We start from the raw sequence: 20,030 nt of genomic DNA on the forward strand, positions 1-20,030 counted from the left end.
AAAGGAACGGGTGAACTCTGAGGAAACTCACGCATACGATGTTTGACAACCATAAAGCTCACTTTACAGGGACTGGGATCGAACCAGGGGACCATATGTGCCAGAAATCAGCTGTTTACTACTGAACCATGACGGGCTCTATATATACACTTAGAATTAGTGATTTCATTGACCTTAATGTTTTATGACGTCTACATACCGAGAAAGTGTTTCTTTTTGTATGTTTATCTCTCTGTTCGTTAGTTTTTATGTACTTACTCTCACGTATAGGCTATACCGTTCCACATATCCTAACGAAATTCTAAACTTAAGGTATTTGGAAAATACTTCTGGTTTGGAGGTTCAGGATTATTTCGTAGCTCCAAAAGTAATGGTAATTTACTGTGAGGCGAAAAACAATGCATATTTTCAAAAACAAATCTAACAATAACTTTTCATAAATGAGTATTTTATTAACAATCTTTATAATGTAAGTTATTATTCTGAGAAAAATCCCCAAATGGTAGTTTATCTTTGCGGATGAGTTACTTTTGGACGATCTTCCGAAAAAGGTGCTAAGGTGAATTTGTTAATATTTCATTTTAAAAAAAAGTGTTTTATTAATATTCCTACAATGTGGCATAAGCCAGTTCCTCTCTTGAAAATTAAAAAAAATGATAGTTTACTCTGCTGGTGAGTTTTTCCGACATTTTAAAAATTTTTTCAGGTGAATCTGTGAATGTTTCACAAATAGCTGTTCTATTACAATCCTTACAATATGGGATAAGTCGTAGTTTACTCTGGGGGACAGTTCTTTTAGGACTTTTTTTAAGAAATGAGCCAGGGGACTGTTTATATTGTATAAATGTTTAATTAATAAGCTTAAGATATAGTCACTTAATTGGAAAATATCGCAAGAAGAAATTTCCTCTTAAGAATGAATTTAATGATTTTTCTTGAAATCTATTCAGGGAATTTTGTTGGTATTTCATAAATGGAGTTCCATTAATATCCCTAAGATATAGCACAACTCATTTCTTAAGGGGTGGTAGATTTACCACCGCTTATTCACCACCCATAAATCTGCAAGGGGTGGTAGATTCATTATTTTGGTCGGAGAGCTTACCTTTGGTGATGGGATTCCTGGTTCGATAACCGGCCAAGATAGATTGTAGTGGACAACATCGTGTTTGTGGTTCTTCTCGGGGACTCCCATTTCCTCCCACATCCTCATCCCTCCAATTCTTCCATCGTCTTTCATTTGCCTTAGTCATCGTCTTCCTTAGCCTAATGGATAAAATCGTGGGACGTTAAACATAAAATTTATGAATCAGGCAATGACTAATCTAGAGTGGTATATAATGTATGTCTTTCATCAAATTTTCACATTGAAACGAGTCGTCTAGGGCCACTAAATTATGTACACTGATAGAGCTTCACCAGATCAAATCGCGTAAGAAGTCGTTTTTTTTTTTTTTTTTAATTTTCGACTAGGGGGATGAACAGGCCAGGGATCAAGATTTATGCAAAGAGCATGTACAGTGAGCTATAGTGCCTATGAGGTATGCAACCCAAGAATTGTTTATGATGTCCAAATTGCATACCTTTCGGGGCAATACCAAATGAGTTGCTCGTCGTTTTTCACACATTTCTTTATTTTCGAAGATTTTACATGAACACTATATAAGAACTGACACTTCTGCTAGTATTTCATTAACAAAACTACCGTGTTGCGTAAGTAAATTGTCATGAAACAAATCCACGAATATTTGTTTACTATTATAGGTGAATTTTCTTTGGATGAAGTTTTCCGAAAATTTCCATTATAATTTTGTTCATATTTTGTAAGTAAATGATTCCGTATTAATTGCAACATGACATTATTTATTTTAAGAAATGATAGCAAGAAAGTTTCGTGTGGTAACATGTGCATTTTTTTGTAGTTGATATCAATGTTTTTCCATTCCAACCCATTAGTTGGATTTTGTCTTGGAGCGTGGTCTCTGGTTCGATCCTTGGACTAGCTGCTTGTTTTAGATACAACTCGAGTAGTGTTTTGGACTAAACACTAGGCCCAGTCTCATATGGAAACGGTGCTGAAAAGCGACGGTACACTTCAAACCAGTTAAACAGTGATTGATTGAATTGGAGTTTAACAGCACAATTACCTTCCCTAACAGCACAATTACACAGCAGGCACATGCCTATCATGTTCCCTCAGGTACATGGGAATGTGTCCAGTATGTGGCTTATGTACCGCTAAGAGAGAAATAACATGGATGGCAAGCGATAGTCACAGTCTATGTCCGCCTCTAGGCCCATGTCTGACATGTACCTGGGAAACGTACCTAGCATGTTCTGGGTATGCTTCCCATGCCGTAAGCGTCAATGAACCACAAAATTACTCCCCAAAATATGCTAAATCGTCTATATGCGTAATGTGTTAACATTAGAGTCTAAAAACACACTTTAAACAAGTAAAAATACCCCAGGATGGGCGCGAACCACAAACCTTTGGATTACTAGCCGCGTTTTCTTCCGACTTGGCCATGGAGGCGATGAAGAGAACGTCGCTTGTTGAGGGATAAGTTATTGAGATCTTTTGAATTTGACTAATCAGCGTGCTCCTTTAACCACGTATATTCGATGATAGCCGTTTGGGATCAGGTAACATCTGCTCGCCATGTAATTCTATAACAGAATGACGAGTATCTATTTACTTTATTTCATGGTTCTTTCATATTCACTTTCAAATGATCGGTGACAGTTACCATATAATAAAGTTGATACGTTTGTTGCTTCTAGTACGCAATACCTTAAAAAAAGAAGCAACAAATGCTTCAAATGTGGGAGATGAATTTAGAACACCTAAATGTAGCATGCCTAGCACATCTTGTGCTGTTAGGGCATCTGAAACAGTATGTACCTAAAGGACGAACCTAGAACATGACAAATATGTGCCCTAAGTGACGACATAAAAATGGCTGTTAGAGTGCGAAACTGAGCCAGGAATATAAATGCTATATTTGTGGTACCTAGTTACAAGTATCAATTAGGTGTAGCAAGTTTGAAAACTGTAGGTAGCTGAAGTACATACGTAGCACATGCATATCATATGTGCCAAGTGTCGGGTACCTAAAATGTAGCTGGGACACCTAAATGGCACATACCTAGCACATCTTGTGCTGTTAGGGTTTCAGCACCGAAGCTGTATGAGACGTGGATCTATAAATGAAATAAAATTTCTAGTTTAACGTCCACGATTGTACACCGAATTAAAGGGAGACAGTGATGGTGATAATGAAGGAAGTGGAAGGAAACGAGAGAACAACGAGAAAACCCAAGGACACAGTGTTTGCCCACCACAAATCCACTTAGCGAGAGCTAGGATCTAACCAGGGACCCCGCGCACCGAAGGTGAATAATTAACTACCGCAGGCTCTCGTGATCATGTAAAAGAACCCCAACTTGTGCTATTAGATTTCGAAAAATTGATTCTTCGAATATTCGTTATTCGAATATTCAAACATAATTTCTTATTCGAACAACTGTTCTGAGCTCCATCGTGGCTAAGCGGTTAGCGTACGCGTCTTTGTTGTGGGAGACCCGGGTTCGATTCCCAGCGGGAGCTCATGTGGTTCGGAGTCCACGTTGATCAGTAGGTCCCGTCTCGCATAGCCTCGCTACTGCAAGGGACGCTAACCTCAAAATCAACTCAACTCAACTCGAACAATTGTTCAAGTAACAAATAATTATTCGAATATTGAAAATAAATATTTGGATGTTTGAAAAACAGAACAGAAAATATTAGAATAATTATTCGAATACCGAATACTCGAATAATTTTGACAGATTTAATCCCAATCACTGTAATGCGTTTAAATTTCAAGTCTTTCTCACTGCAGTAGAACCCAGAATTCCATGCATTAAAGGCGCGCGTGCAAGCCACGAAGTCATCAGTGAGGGATAAATCAAACTTCTGACCCTTGTCACCTATTAAATATTTTACACAGCTACAGACTTATAGGTCAAGGACAAATATACTCCACAGCTAAAATGCTCTTAACTCGCTGAGTAATTCATCATGATCATTACCATCATTGATAGGCCATTTTTACAATTGAGAAGCTATCATATACCTTTTCCTTTCATCTCGACGTAGCATTTATCAGTTTTAATACAGCAGTGTCATGTAGTCTTGTTCTTCCTCTGTCTTATTGTTGCAACTTTTTATGTTACTAAACATTTTTCCCAGTTAGCTGGGGTCGGCTTTTCGGGTCGCTGTCTTTCACCTATTTCTATCCTGTGTCATGTTCTTGTATCAACTATGACACCACACTGAACCATATCACTCTTCACACAATCTCTCCAGTTCTTCTTTGCACGACCTTGCGCTCGTTTCCCATTCAGTTCAATAGCATGCACTTGGTGACCTACATGTCAAACTTTCTTCTTACATGTCCAAACTATCGAAGTCTACTTTCTTTGATCCTTCTACCACATCCGTTAAAATACAGTTCCTTCTCAGACAATGCTCAATCAATATATGTATGTAGGTACTTTAAATTACTTCCCATATGGTTCTTTCCTCTCTTACAATTTTTAGTGCCTAATGCTTTTACTTTCAACCCAGCTAATTTGATTTATTTTACTCCACAACTACATCTTCATCACTTTTCTCATATTGTTTATGCTTTTGTTCTGTACATAAAACACTCTACAAGTAATGCTTTATTAGTTTTTTGTTTTCTATTCAAAGATCCATAATCTATACTTGTTATTTTCCTTAATATTTCTTCCGCCATTCCTTTTCTTTATTTTATTGCACTCTCCTAGTTCGCATCTTTACTAGAACACTACCCAGATTCCAGAAACGGATCAACTTCCTTTTTCTTTTTTTTTTTTTTACTTTCTCCTCTCCAACCTATGTGTGATACAAGACCAGTCATTCCTATTTCTATTGGTTTTCTCTTTTTCTAACGCTGATTTTCATCCCACAGTTTTCCCCAACTTTTCCTCAAGTTTTCTAACATAATAATAATTTTTCAGTTAGATTTCACAAGAGCTTAATAATCGCAAACCGTATGTTGCTAGATTTCCTCCCTCCTCTAATGAATATCGCGTGTATCTTTGAGAGAACATGGTATCAGGTTGTCGAGATACCACTTTAAACTATAGTAGGTCTCGTTCTATATAGACTCGATGCTAAAATTGTTGACGTAAATATAAATAAGTAAATAAAGTCATATATATATATGTGTGTGTGTGTGTGTGTGTGTGTGTATGTATCAAAATGCCGCATTCCCTACTTAGACTCTTTACAGTATCTTTTCTGGACATATATTAAATCATAATGTTTATGAAAAGCAATATTCCTATCAAACTCATTTTTCTCCTCTGCTACTTCTTCCCATATTATAACAATTTTTTGTGCTTTATATACAACTTTCTTACGAGTTTTCAGTCCTTCCTCTTCAATCCAATCTTCTCTAGAATAACAACCAACATTTCTATTTCACTCTGTTATTATTTATTATTATTTTTCTTTGCTTCTTCGGTTGCTTCTGCAGTGAATAGTAACTATGTTTGTGTTAGTACTAGGATCTTCTCATTTTCTTTAAGTCTTAGCACCATAATTCAACAAATTCTATTTTAACTACATTATGTTTCAAGAAATTACACATAATTTCTCCCACACTAATTGCTACTGTCCTTCTCGTTATCTGAGTAAAATATTCCATATATTTCACTTCATAATTTTCAATCACCTTCCCACGCAACCTCACAAACTTGTACCTCATCTGGACTATATTTTTACCCTTGTTCCTATCATAATTATTTCGTCCTTACTTCTCTTTCCCCCTCCATTTATTTTCCTCACATTATTCTTCACTCGTCCAATAGTCTTTCTCAACACAGTCTCCTTCCTGTAGATCCGAATGGGGGACTATTTCAACTTTAGGATCAATATTTTGCCTAACGATAGAAAATTGTGTATGCACATTTTATCTTTCTTTTTGAGAAAATAGTGTGGTAGAATTACATTGTTCTTCACATGCGATCACACAGAATAGAACCATTCGCAGGAAAGAGCTGAGAGTCACCAAATTCTTGTCAGTTTTTAATCTTCTATTAAATAGATCAGTACTGCACTTAATAGCATTACTTTGAGAGAAAAATATCACTCACAAACATTATGTAGATACCCTTTTTAGTACATATATCGTGCTATAATAAGTATTTTGTTATTACCAGCAGGCCACTTGACGTAAATTTCCAAGACTCAATGAATCAAGGTTTCAGCAAAGTTCTTTTTTTTGTTTGAATATAAAAACCGTTGCTTAATATCAATTGTATATTCTTGTGCTTCCTTCTCTTTTGTCTTCTATCATATCATTTATATTCTTAATAATAAAATTTATTCTCAAAACATTGCCTAACCAACTTCTGTTCCCTCTTTAATTGTCTACCTTTCTTTCATTCTTTCCTTCTTTAGCATTATATTTTCCTTCATTAACATTATACTTCTCTCAACATTCTTCATTGGTTTTCCGTTTCACCTAGATATACGGTAATTGTTTCTAAAATACTCATGTGTGTAATTTGCAGGCCATTTTTGTTTTTCATCGTTTTTCTATAGTATTTGGGTTTTTCTACATACAAACCAATAATGAAACATTTGGTAAGACTTTTTCGTATCCTTTTAGTTAACGTCTCACCTTCCTTCTCGTAGAATTATGAACTTATTTTCTCCCGAAATGCTCCTCTTGTCTTTTCTGTCATTACGTTTTATTTTTGCTTGTATTTTACATACTGGGATGACATATTTCGTTTTCGTGTTGGTAATCGTAATTGTGTATACAATTTCAGATGTGCAATCACAAATAATGCTTAATTTATTCTCTTGCAATTCCAAGTTGAGATGTCTAACTACAGTGTTAGAAGTATCTTTGGATCAGCACAAAGCAACCAGAAAGAGTAATCAGAGAACATTTTCTGTAAATATTCAGTTATACGCTGCTCGCCATTAAAAATTCAATATCAAGAAGAAATTTATGTAGGAAGTTCAAATTTGAAGAGAATGTAGATAATTGAAATGTAAACAGTTGATAAGTACAACAGTGCCATGAAGTACAAGATACACAAGGTATGCCATCTAGTGACAGTAAGTGGAAGTCGACACCAGAAAACCACTGTTCAGTGGTGACGAATGTTAGTGACATTGTGTGTGTATACGATCAAAAGATAACTCATCATCGAATGCGGCACTTTCAGCAGATTTCGGCATTTGGTCACAGACAAATAGCGGCGTATCTTGAATATAGTTTACCCTTCCCCGACATTGTTGCTCGTATTGCACGGAATTCGACCACACTACAACGAAATTTGACGGCTCCAGGAAGGAACTGTGCAGCGACACGTCGCATCACAACGACTGCGTTATTACGGACCTTGATGACAGACGGCTTTCGTGTATGATTGACGGATCGAACAATCACATCCTGCACTGGATTCTGTTTCACAGTGTTCAGCATGTCTGCGAATAGTTTTACGTTGTCTGGTAAGCGGGGAATATTTGCACGGCGACCATTGCTGCGACTTCCCCTAACTGTACAGAATAGGTATGGAAGATTACAGTGGTGTCGCGAACGTTGTGTGTGTGGAAAGGCGAATGCTATGTGTTCCTCTTTTCAGATGAATTTCGCTTCTACCTGAAGCATTATGTTGGCCACATCCATATCTGGCGCTATCCTAGTACTAGACAGGGTGTGATCTGCATTTTGCATCATCACGTCCGACCGGCATTACGTGTTATGGGTGAGGTGCTGTTCAAACCTCTTACGTATTGACAAAGATTTGGCCATTCAACATCTATTTGGCCTACATCTCTTACACCTACGAACTCTGTCAGCTAAAGTAGATGAAGTTTGGCATCATATCGAAAACGCACGGCTTGCCATACCCTAGAAGGACATCCAAAGGTTTATACTCTCGATTCCTCACCGTGTTACAACTGTTTTGACCACCTATGGTAGGCCCACAGGGTACTGAAGATCACCAATTGTGATCCAGTGTCGTCACGTTATCACGAGTCACACAAAGGAGAAAGTTTAATAATTTGCTACTTCTACCACCTGATCTGTTTATTTCAATCCTGGCGCTGCTATCTTGCCCTCTTCTTGGTGTTATATATATATATATATATATATATATATATATATATATATATGATTAAAATTTAAATCATTTCAGGGCAGCGGCGTAGGATAGAAACATCATACAGTCTAAATGTCGTACGACCGAGACCAGCGTAGGAACGAAACAAGTTTCTGAGCTGAAGTTCCGACCCCGTGTGCCGGTTGAGAGGTTTTCAATCCTATGATGTTTCGGCTCTACGCCGAATTCCCGGCAAATAACTTCGCCGAAGAGTAATAGCGGACAGAAGAAAGGCTTCAGTAAGAGGGATCGCCAAGTATTGAAGAAGATTGTTACCAATGACCATATAACGAATTCAACAAGAGTAAATATGAACTCAATCAGCACCGGGATCAACCTATTTCAACAAGCACAGTCCGACTCAAGTTATATAACCTGAGCATCCTTGGTTGGTTTGTCTCAAACTGCTTAAAACCGCCAACAGTGTTTCAGCACCACGGAAATAGTGTCGAAAACATACAAAGTCGACCATCAATAATTAAAACACGAATTATGGTTTGACGAGGTCTCTTCCACCTTATTTCCAACATCAAACCATGCTCATAAAGGAGCATATGCTTCGAACTGCCTCCTCACTACCTTAGAACATTGCGGTGACCCTGCGATGTTGTGGGCCGCTGTTTTCTGGTATTCCGTGGATTTGTAATTATACTTACAGGACGCATTTCTTCCAGTAAATATATTGACATTTTACCTGACCACCTGGATCCTATGGGCCAACTATTTTAGGACAATGCACCAATTTAAAATACTCAAACTGTTCAGGGTGAACTACAGCACTCCCTACAGCAATCCAATTTCCAGACCTCAATGTTGAACACCTGTTCTTGAGCTTAGACACCAAACTGATACCCTGATCCATCCTCGCTGACTGAATGGAGTGCCGCACTTCATGAGGAAAAGTGCAATATTCCTATGTAAACTTCATGGGTCGTGTTTGTCCGTTCCAAGATTAATCAAAGCTCTTCCGCAGGCTAAAGCCCTATTTTTATTATTTGACTTCGTCACACATTTAATCAACTTCCTACGGTTGCTGCTAAACCGAATCGACTAAGCCAAGTCCAATCGTTCAATTCTGTTCAAACATTGCAACTAAAATTGAATGCTACTTGTTGACTTTCTCTTCTCTTTATGTCGATTTGTAACCGACTAGCAATATTAAATATGCCCAAGAGCAGATATGTTACAGTAATCTGCAGTATTATAGCAGAATTATTTATTTTAGCAACTATACAATTATATATTGTCATACTTTTTTTTCTTTATCTTATTCGATAGTTTGGCTATTGTCATTTTAGCTTTATTCATTGGTCTATTGGCTTGCGCGCGCGCCCTTACTGTACACTGTCACATGTTCTATTATCATTGGGAGAGCATTGAAATTTGAACGCATTATGATGGTTCGGATTTGAACTTAAAACCGTAGGTCAACGTCTCGTGTAACTCCTCTATGCCGGAATGAGACGCTGAACTTCAACCAACCAACCTATTGTCGTTTTAAAGATCATTTCAATTGGAATTGCTTCTACTGCGGCTTTCCTAGCAGATCGTTTGTTGTATTCCATAGACATAATACCATTATTTTCGAAATATTTGTGTTCGTGACCCGTGTTCTACTTTACTGTATCCCACCGCACTTTTCCGATGATAAGTGTTTTCACTGGATGATCTAGACCAGTGTACTGGTCAATCTGATCAGATTTCAAAAGATACAACCTCTCTCAATTCAGTTGACACCCAATTCGACGCTTTCTATCAGTAGAGTTTTCAGTCAAGATTCTGTTTGCGCCTTAACTATTCTATTAAAAAAAAAAAAGGTACTGGTTGAAGTAGCTGTCTGTCAGTTGATAACTGAACCATTAGTTCATTGTAGCGTTCAACATAATTGCGTGTATATTACATCTATTGACCTGTTCCTTTACTTTCAGTTAGAACGTAAAACATATACAGAACCTTCAAACACAATATAATTATTGCTGGGAACTTTCCATACCAGTTTTCTCGAAAATTGCGGGACGTAGCGCAATGCAAAGCTTATAAAAATAAATTATAAGTGATATCAGTGGCGGATCTAACCTAGGATCTGAGGGCCTAGGCCCCCAGTTTTTTTTTTTTTTTTGAGAGACAAAGTAATTTAAGCTATTATTTATATATTTTTGAAAGTTTATAGTAAACTCATGATACACCTATCATAGTCTAGGTTCTGGTTAGCCCCCAATTTTTACCTTCTGGATCCCCCCAGACTGATATGCCTAATATCACAAACTATAAGGCAGAATTTGCGTTGCGTTGACGCAACTGTTGTGAAATAGTGCTCAGGGACTCTCTGAATTATCATTTTAGCTACGATATTAAATTTGTAGACAATTTGCAATCTATCCGAAGGCTCAAACCGTGGATTATACACGACTTGTCCTGTGTAACACTGGAGTAAGTCCCCCCCCCAAAAAAAGAAAATCTATAGCTATCTTACTAAAATTAAACCAAATCAATGTACTTTCTTTCAGTTCTCTACAAATTGTGGTTTATGAAGTTTCTTCAACCATTTGATGAAAGAACACACCTTAGAATAAGGCTAGTGTTAAAATTCTAAAAATGTTTTTAAAAGTTTAGTGTTAAAGTACTACATAAGCCAAGCAGAAAAAGTAAAGGCAAATACATAGAAACCATGGCGAGCCGAAAGACAAAGCAAATTCATCAGACTGATAAATTGATATTTATACGAAGTAAATAACGTAAATTTTAACTCACTCATTTATAAATATAGTGATATAATGTATGTGATATATCGTAATACCATGTGCTATATATACGTATGATATATATAATATACACGAGAAACGAAACATACCGTTCTCCCATGTCGACATGAAATATGCAGTATATCAAGTGAGATCTAAGATTCGAGTTAGCATGCAAACCATGTGTCAGAATACAAAAATATCCGGAATGAGATATGATTCAAGCTCGCAGAAATGCTATTACCTAGAGGGAAAGGTAACGCTATAAACGTATAGTAAGGAGTAAGTGTGAAAAATACTACATTTCCTTTTTTCTACGTATATTGGATATTTTAGTTTCACTTGAAGAGGTGCTTCATTTTCGGAACAAAATATACGCCGAGACTTTTATTTTGGGGCCAATGTATAGCTGAAGTAACTATTCTTTGCACTGGAAGAATAAGATTTACGAAAGAAATATTTGAAATATACATCTGAACTCCCCTTTCTCCCTTAGGATGCATACTTCAAAGTGAATGTTAAAAACCTAGCTCTATCGAACCGCTAAGTATTTTCAAAACATTCATCTCAAACGGTTCAGCCATTTTGGCATACATGTTGACCCTATCAACCATATAAATACTCATTTTAATAAAAATGAGATGATGCAAATCTGATTTCAGGAATGTTCTAACTATGTTCAAAACATTATTACAAATGGTGAAGCCGTTTCCTCAGGAAGTGGCGACATACAACGTCTTTTTTTATGTATAGAAATTATATCAAGGATAAACATATTTATGGTTGCTATCAGGGGCGGATCCAGGACCGACTTCTGGGGGGGCGGTGGGTTGTAATACTGCTACTTTTAAGGGCTCCAAACATTGGGATGGGCTTTATTTAGGTATATAAAATAAGAAAGTTTCATCTTCTGGAGGGGGCAATCGCCCCGATCGCCCCCCCTGGATCCGCCCTTGGTTGCTATTAGGGGCGTAACCATGAAATTCATCATACCACAGTATTTTTCCAATCAGTTTCATCCAATGCATGACTCAAATTGTCATCGGGATAGTAATAGTGCAAATTATAGATACGTTAAAATATCAAATAATACTTTCGATAAAGTGGATACTTTCAAATATTTAGGATGAATGTTAACACATCAAAATCACATTCAAGAAGAAATTAAATGTCGGCTGAAAGCAGGGAATTCCTGTTACTATTCAGTTCAATATATTTTGCAGCGAATTCTATCGAGGAAATTAAAGCTTAAAATGTATAAAACGATAATCATGCCTGTTGTGCTGTATGGTTGCGGAACATAGTCGCTTACTCTGAGGGAGGGAAGTACGTAGACTGAAAGTATTGGGAACAAGATCCTGAGACAAATATCCAGATCCAAGGAGCAGGTAATTCGTGTTATTATTGTATGCAAACTATTCTGCCCTCGCGAATTATGTCGAAATCGAAAAAAAATGCGGCTCAAAACAGATATATAAAACAATGATTATACCTATTGTGCTGTATGGTTTCAACATGCGGTCGCTTACTCTCAGAGAAGAGCAGAGATTGAAGGAAAAATGAAATCTTTGAGTCTCACATCCCATGGATATGCCGTGTGGGCTAAAGGAGACGGTAATGATGATAAATGAATGAAATGTTGGAATTATGAAAATAGGAGAACCCCAACAACACGCGCGCGCACGCTGTTTGTCCACCAAAAAACCCACTTGCCGCGAGCTGGGATCTAAACAGAGACCCCAAGCACCAAATGTGAACGCTCTAACACTGAGCCACGGCGGTTACAGATATTGAAGATATACTGTATATAGATATAAGTTCGTTGATTGATTTGGTTTTCAGTTCAGCGTCTCTTTCAGCGACGAGGCTATACAAGGCGTGAACCCAGTGATTTATCTACACCCCCTAACACCCCCAGCACCCTCCTAAAATGTTCGGACACCTCCCGGAAATACATTCCTTACACCCACCAAGTGGGGGGGTGCAATATTAAAAAGATTAATTCTCGTTCTGCTAAAGGCCCTCCAGGACTTTGTAGAAAATATTTTAAATGATGCTATCTATAGGCAGAACGGGAATTCCTGTTCTGTCCAATCTTTGAAGACAGGGAATTCTATGTGATAAGGAAATTTTTAGGGATATGCAGCACTGAAAAGCTTGACTCCTAGCTGTTTGTATTCATATCGAAACTCATGTATAAAATGGCTGTAGTAACGAGGGTGGGAACTAAATCCAAGCGGTCAAAATGCAAGGAAAATTCTGACAAGGACAAAATCCAAGGCACAAAATCACAGGAGTATATGCTGGATTTACCAGTGTACGCCTTATATGATTATTTTTTCACTTCAATTGTTATATATTCTAAAATGTTATCTGTATTTCTTCCTCTGAAATAACTTTTTCTTTCTTTTAAAATACAGGAAACTGAATAAAACGTAAAAATGTCACAATAAAAAGACATATTAGCTTTAATTACTTTCACACATGCTCATATGAAAAGTTCTGGGTATTCCTATTTATTATACCTTTAATACATTTGAAATACGTTTAGCATATTACAGTAATACTATTCATTTTAATTACGAAAGGTAACTGTGATGTAGGGCCGGACTGGCTATTAGTTGGCCCCGGCAGCTGACATATTGTGTTGGCCCCGACCCCCAGGGCCGGATTAAGAGAGGGGATAGGGGGGCTGTAGCCCCGGGCGTCCAGGTGGACGGAGGCCTCCACTCTGCTCAAAATTTCAACTGGCTATCTAAAACGAATCATGAAGATATAATCATCATCATAAAATAAAATGTGACCAAAAATATGAAACATATTCTCTTAACTTTCCTACTGTACTTTGACAGAAATTTATTAGGTGAAGTCAGCAGGAGCCACATATTTTTTCTAGCCCCGGGCCTCCAGATAGGTTAATCCGGCCCTGCCGACCCCCCAAACCTCCATTACCCCAACTGCCTACTGTTTTCCCACAATAAAAGCACACTATTGTCTTAGATAAAGCACACTATTCTTCATCAGCCACTCTGTACACTATACTATAAGGATGATAATATAAAATCAGGGTATATGTGATACAAGAATATTTATGAGAATAGCAGACAGAAAATCTTTTAGTTTTACGTCCTACGCTTATGCCGACTACGCTAAAGGAGGTGGTGATGATGAGAAATGAAGGCAATGGTGGAATGAATAAAGTAGAAGGAAATAGGAGAACCCGGAGAAAACTCACGCACACGGTGTTTGTCCACCACAACATCTACTTGGCGCGAGCTGGAATCGAACCAGGGACGCATAATAGGTGAACGCTCTGCCACTGAGACATCGCGACCCCTAACACAGACAGAATTAGATCAATTTTAGCTTCTAGACAGCTCGGTGGAACTAGCCGCAATACCATCTAGACCTATTACCTCGTCATAATCGAAATGAAAATCTTATTTTACGAAAAATAGAACAAAATGGAAAACATTTTTTATATAAATAAAAATATCTAATCAGCTAAATTAATACACTCATGCTCAAAAATTAAGGATAATTGCAGATTGTGGTACTACGCAACGTGGCACTACACAAAACTGGCGCTAATAGCATAGGCACATAGTGAACACAACATACGAACAAACGAATCATATCGGTACCACGGTATTGGTGATATCCACGGTATCCACGGTATCTACGGTATTGGTGATAAGTTGAGAAACACATGTGCTACACAACGCCACTGTTTCCTGCGCATGTACCACGACATCAATATGGGATATGATCACCATGCACATGTACACATGCCGCACAATGGGTTGGCATACTCTGGATCAGGTGGTCGAGCAGCTGCTGGGGTATAGCCTCCCATTCTTGCACCAGTGCCTGTCGGAGTTCCTGAAGTGTCCTAAGGGTTTGAAGTCGTGCAGCGATACGTCAACCGAGAGCATCCCAGACATGCTCAATGGGGTTTAGGTCTGGAGAACAGGCAGGCCACTCCATTCGCCTGATATCTTCTGTTTCATGGTACTCCTCCACGATGGCAGGTCGGTGGGGCCGTGCGTTATTATACATCAGGAGGAAAGTGGGACCCAGTGCACCCCTGAAAAGGCGAACATACTAATGCAAAATGACGTCCCGATACACCTGACCTGTTACAGTTCCTCTGTCAAAGACATGCAGGGGTGTACGTGAACCAATCATAATCCCACCCCACACCATCAAACCACTACCTCCATACAGGTCCCTTTCAAGGACATTATGGGGTTGGTATCTGGTTCCTGGTTCACGCCAGATGATAACCCGGCGAGAATCACTGTTCAGACTATACCTGGACTCGTCCGTGAACATAACCTGGGACCACTGTTCCATTGACCATGTACTGTGTTCTTGACACCAGGCTTTACGGGCTCTCCTGTGAACAGGGGTCAGTGGAATGCACCTTGCAGGTCTCCGGGCGAATAAACCATGTCTGTTCAGTCGTCTGTAAACTTTGTGTCGGGGGACAACCGTTCCAGTGGCTGTGGCAAGGTCCCGAGCAAGGCTACCTGTTGTACTCCATGGCCGTCTGCGGGCACTGATGGTGAGATATCGGTCTTCTTGTGGTGTTGTACACTGTGGACGTCCCGTACTGTAGCGCCTGGACACGTTTCCTGTCTGCTGGAATCGTTGCCATAATCTTGAGATCACACTTTGTGGTACACGGAGGGCCCGTGCTACGACCTGCTGTGTATGACCAGCCTCCAATCGCCCTATTATTCTACCCCTCATAACGTCATCAATATGTGTTCTTTGAGCCATTTTCAACACACAGTCACCATTAGCACGTCTGATAACATCTGCAAATTTACACGCTGCACCGTACTCTGACATGCACCAACACACCTCTGCGTATTTGGACTGCTTCCAGCGCCACCGTGCGACGACCGCACTGCATTCACCGCACCAAATGGTCAAATGCACCGCATGGTCATACCCCGAGATGATTTCCAACCGAAAACCGCCCACCAGAGCGTTGTTTCACCATGTATCCACATTATCCTTAATTTATGAGCACGAGTGTATATGCATTTGTATTATGTTATGTAATCGTGTACATAACTGTTCAGTTTCTCAAGTCAAACAGCCTCTTATATAAGTTAATAATTATATAGAAGTAAAAAAAAAGTAAATTAGTAATTATTAGCTTTTTTTTTTTCATCTCGCCTTGGGATGGCTGAAATTTGTAATTTGTTGATAAAGAACTACGGACAAATTGATTTAAAGCCAGCACTGTCGGTTTCAGTATTCGTGAACAAAGGGTACGATAAATTACAAAACAGCGTCCCCTGCACGCAGCCCGAAATATTTTTATGCGGGTATATACTTTTCGGAAAAAGCAGAACAAAATTTTCTCGTAATCATATGAATATCAGTAAACACTTGTGGTCCACAAATTATGTCAAGTACCCAGATTGGATGTATTAACGCAAATCGTGTGCACAGACATACAGGGTGGTCGTTATGGAATTATCCACTATGGTTACGAGGTTATAAAAGATCAGTAAAGAAATAATCAAAAGTAAATCTAAATACTAGCAGAAAGCGATGTAATGAATTTTCATTTCGATTTACGTAATTTTATTCCAAATTTATGGGTATATCCAGTTCTTAGTGGAATATGAGGGTGGGCTGATAAGTTCTCGGCACAACACAGAAGGACTTGAACTGCAGGCATAAAAGTGTGAGGCTATTCAACATAGTCCTCTCGAAGGTCAACACACTTGGCACTTTGATGCTGCAACTTCTCCAACCCCTACAAAAAAAAAATAATAATAAAAAAAATAAAAAAAAAAGATTTATCAAGGCCTACAAAAAACTGTACCGCAGCTGTTATCATCTATTCATCACGGTGAAATTTCTGTCGTTTCAGTGCTGTTTTGAGTTTTGGAAACATATAATAATCACAAGGGGCAAAATCTGGCGAGTAAGGTGGGTGGTCAATGCACTGAAACCCTAGGTCTCTCAGAAAATCCATTGTTTTGACATCCTTGTGGACGGGAGCATTGTCCTGCGAGAACAAGACACCTCGTGTCAACTTTCCCCGGCGCTTTTCTTTAATAGCGTCCTTTACCTTAGCCAGCAGACTGCAGTAATACTCTGCAGTTATGGTTTGGCCTTTTGGAAGGTAGCCTGAGAGCAAAACACCATCCTTATCTCAGAATATTGAGGCAACCACCTTCCCTGCGGACTCGTGTGCTTTGAATTTTTTGGGCCTTGGAGATCCTGAGTGGCGCCACTCGCATGACTGCTGTTCGGTTTCCGGATCAAAGTAATGCAACCACGTTTCATCCTGGGTAACAAGCCGATTCAAAACATCGTCATTGGAGTTCGCAAAATGCCGTAAAATCACCTGCGATGATCTCACACGTTCGCATTTCTGATCCGCGTTCAAACATTTCGGAATCCATTTCGCAGAAAGCTTGCGCATGTCCAACTGATCATAGATTATTGACTCAACACGTTCTTTGGATATGTGCACTTTGTCAGCTATCTCCCGAAGCGAAATTCGTCTGTTGCTCAAAATCAGGTCATGAATCTGGTATAATTTTGCCGGAGTTGACACTGACACTGGCCTGCCATACCTGTCACCATCTTCTGTTGAAAATTCACCACTCTTGAAGTTCGCACACAATTTCTTCACAGTGGAGTATGAAGGGCACTGTCCACCCAATGTGTCTAGAATGCAACCATGGATTTCCTTGGGCGACTTCTGTTGCAGGAAGAAGAAGTTCATTACACCTCGCAATTCCTCTTTGGTGAATTTGATATCTGGCTCCGCCATGGTTCATTCAATTACCTGTAAAATAAAAACCGTTCATGGTAGAATCGTAAAATTTGGTACTTAAACATATAAAAGTTCAGCATTTTACATGACATCTATTGCATCAGGGTAGTACATTCGGAAGGGGGTCGGGCCGAGACTTATCAGCCGACCCTCGTAGCAATTGTAGTATATGAATACAAAGTGATAGCCGTGAATCCGGATTCAACAGCAGCCACAGTTTTACTTAAAAGCAAGGGTAAAAGTGAGGGAAAACGCGGGAAGGCTCCGTTACCCCACTTCCGAAAAAATATCCGGCGTTCCCCTACTTCCTAAGAAAATTACAATGGGCAAAGACAGTCAGGGGGATTGACGTGACGTCCGTCCCCCTTCCTTTTCAGATCAACTTTTACCCCTGCTTAAATTGAACATCTACGTACAAAGAATTTAATAATTTTTCACTTACCAATGCTATAGATCATTCAAGAGATCCGAATTTATAATCCACTCGTTACGTTAGCACTAACCCCCGGTCCCACGGTAAGTTTCAAAATGACACGATAGTAAGGACATACCTACCTCACAGTTAACACAAACTTCGAATAACTGACCGCGGCTCGACTTTTTTTTGCTAATAAAATTGGCAACTACTGAAAGATGAAAGCAAACACTTATGAGTGACTCAACAATGCCAAAACCACGGGATCGTGTTACAGAGGCGACGGCGCGACACAGTGATATCGTAAATCACGAAAGTGATCTCAGCTCTCTTTTTATTGGGTTTCAAATTGTTATTTTTCCTAGGCCAGGAGGCAAAACTCTCAAGAACTGTATTGCCACGCCACTATACTTACGGATCCATTTTATATTCCGCGATAGGAAGAGTGTTAGGTTTCACTATTGTTTTTACTTGCACCGATATGAGTGAAGTTGACATGGCCCATTTTTACTTTATAGGGGACATGAGTCGCAACAAAATTTTAATGAAACGCTCAAACAGCTTGACGTATGAGGATTACCCCCTTTACTGTTCACAAGAATATATTAGTTGTTGCACACATTTTCTACATTTTTCTTCCTATTCCTCCTGACCTCTCTTTATTAAAATGTTCCTTTGACCCCCTTTTGATTTGGCCCTTCTCTGGGCGGCGATCGCCACCTAGCCACCTGGGCCAGTCCGGGCTAGGGCTGTTCCGATAATCGAGTAATCGATAAAAATTCGATAAAATTTCAAATCCGTTTCGTCGATAAAGAATTTTGATTTTATCCAATTATCGAACTTTCGAGACTCTCTTATTGTTTTGAGACTCTCGAAACGTTTGAGACACTCGAAGTGTTAAAAACATTGAACGACTTTGAGAGACTCGAATTGTTTGCAAGCAGCAAATACTAAAAGATCTGGAAGAAACAATGCAATGATGTTATCATACGTGTAAGCCTACATGTGTACTACATATACGCAGAGTGTTCATTTTAAAAGTTGCCTCCCTTGAAATGAAGTGAAAGAAGAGTTTCTACCCACATGTCTTTAAGACCAATGTTTATGTATGTATATACAAGGATTAAGCAATCTGTCAGGGAAGGGAGAGAGAGAGAGAGAGAGAGAGAGAGAGAGAGAAAGGAAGGTAAAACATGCATCACCCGAACAGGATTGGAATCTAAGACACCATGGGCTTTATGCAGAGTCGTTCTAGCCCGTGATTAGTGACATACTAAAGAGTTCGATTAACATGTTTCCTGTAGTAGTCAGGCATTTAGTATGACGCTAATCATACGTCAAAACGACTCTGCATAAGGTCCCATTAGTCTACAAACTTCCACTTCACCGATTGCGTCAACAACAGGGTAGGCAGAAAAAGGAAAATTTTGTATCTGGTTTCGAGGATTTAATTAAAGTTTTGGATGGAGACAGCTTCTGATAAAGGTAGAGGTAAGGAAGTTCGATAAGGCTGAAGACTTATGGAACTTCGGTTTTGAGAATTTATTATCCGGTACTTGAAACCCTTGGAGTATTTGAGATTGTCTAAATTTCGTGTTATATCTGAACTTCGAGTATCATTGAAACACACTTTGGGAATTTTGGGTGCGAAGCTCCCTATAGATCGTGCTGTCTGTTTGTATGTGATGTCCGACGATAACTTTCGAACTGATCGCACGATTTTGATAGAACTTACTTAAAGATGTTCCTCTTTGCTTTCACCATACGCCTGTTGTTTTTGGTTGCCTTATGACAAGGGGAACTCGCTTGAATTCGAATACTTGTTCTTACTTTGAGCGTATTCGTGATGTTATGACTACTATTAATA

At 38.9% G+C, this 20,030-nt stretch overlaps 2 protein-coding genes across 5 annotated transcripts in view; one reads left to right on the top strand and one right to left on the bottom strand.

Moving 5' to 3' along the window:
* LOC145688401 (uncharacterized protein F54H12.2-like) overlaps nucleotides 1–20,030 on the bottom strand; it is a 237,329-nt gene that overhangs the window by 98,019 nt on the left and 119,280 nt on the right. Inside the window, exon 2 of one of the 3 annotated variants that reach the window (XM_081762585.1) lies at nucleotides 17,546–17,760. The exons of the other annotated variants lie outside the window; for them this stretch is intronic. Within the exon in view, the coding sequence (XP_081618711.1) occupies nucleotides 17,546–17,745 (200 nt within the window). The 5' untranslated portion in view covers nucleotides 17,746–17,760. The remainder of the gene's footprint in view (nucleotides 1–17,545; nucleotides 17,761–20,030) is intronic. 3 annotated transcript variants of the gene reach the window in all.
* The window catches only part of LOC145688400 (uncharacterized), a 484,478-nt gene that overhangs the window by 780 nt on the left and 463,668 nt on the right, over nucleotides 1–20,030 (top strand). The window lies entirely within an intron of this gene.

Source organism: Thermobia domestica, chromosome 6, assembly GCF_964235325.1.
Source record: "Thermobia domestica chromosome 6, izTheDome1.hap1.1, whole genome shotgun sequence".
Lineage (NCBI taxonomy): Eukaryota > Metazoa > Arthropoda > Insecta > Zygentoma > Lepismatidae > Thermobia > Thermobia domestica.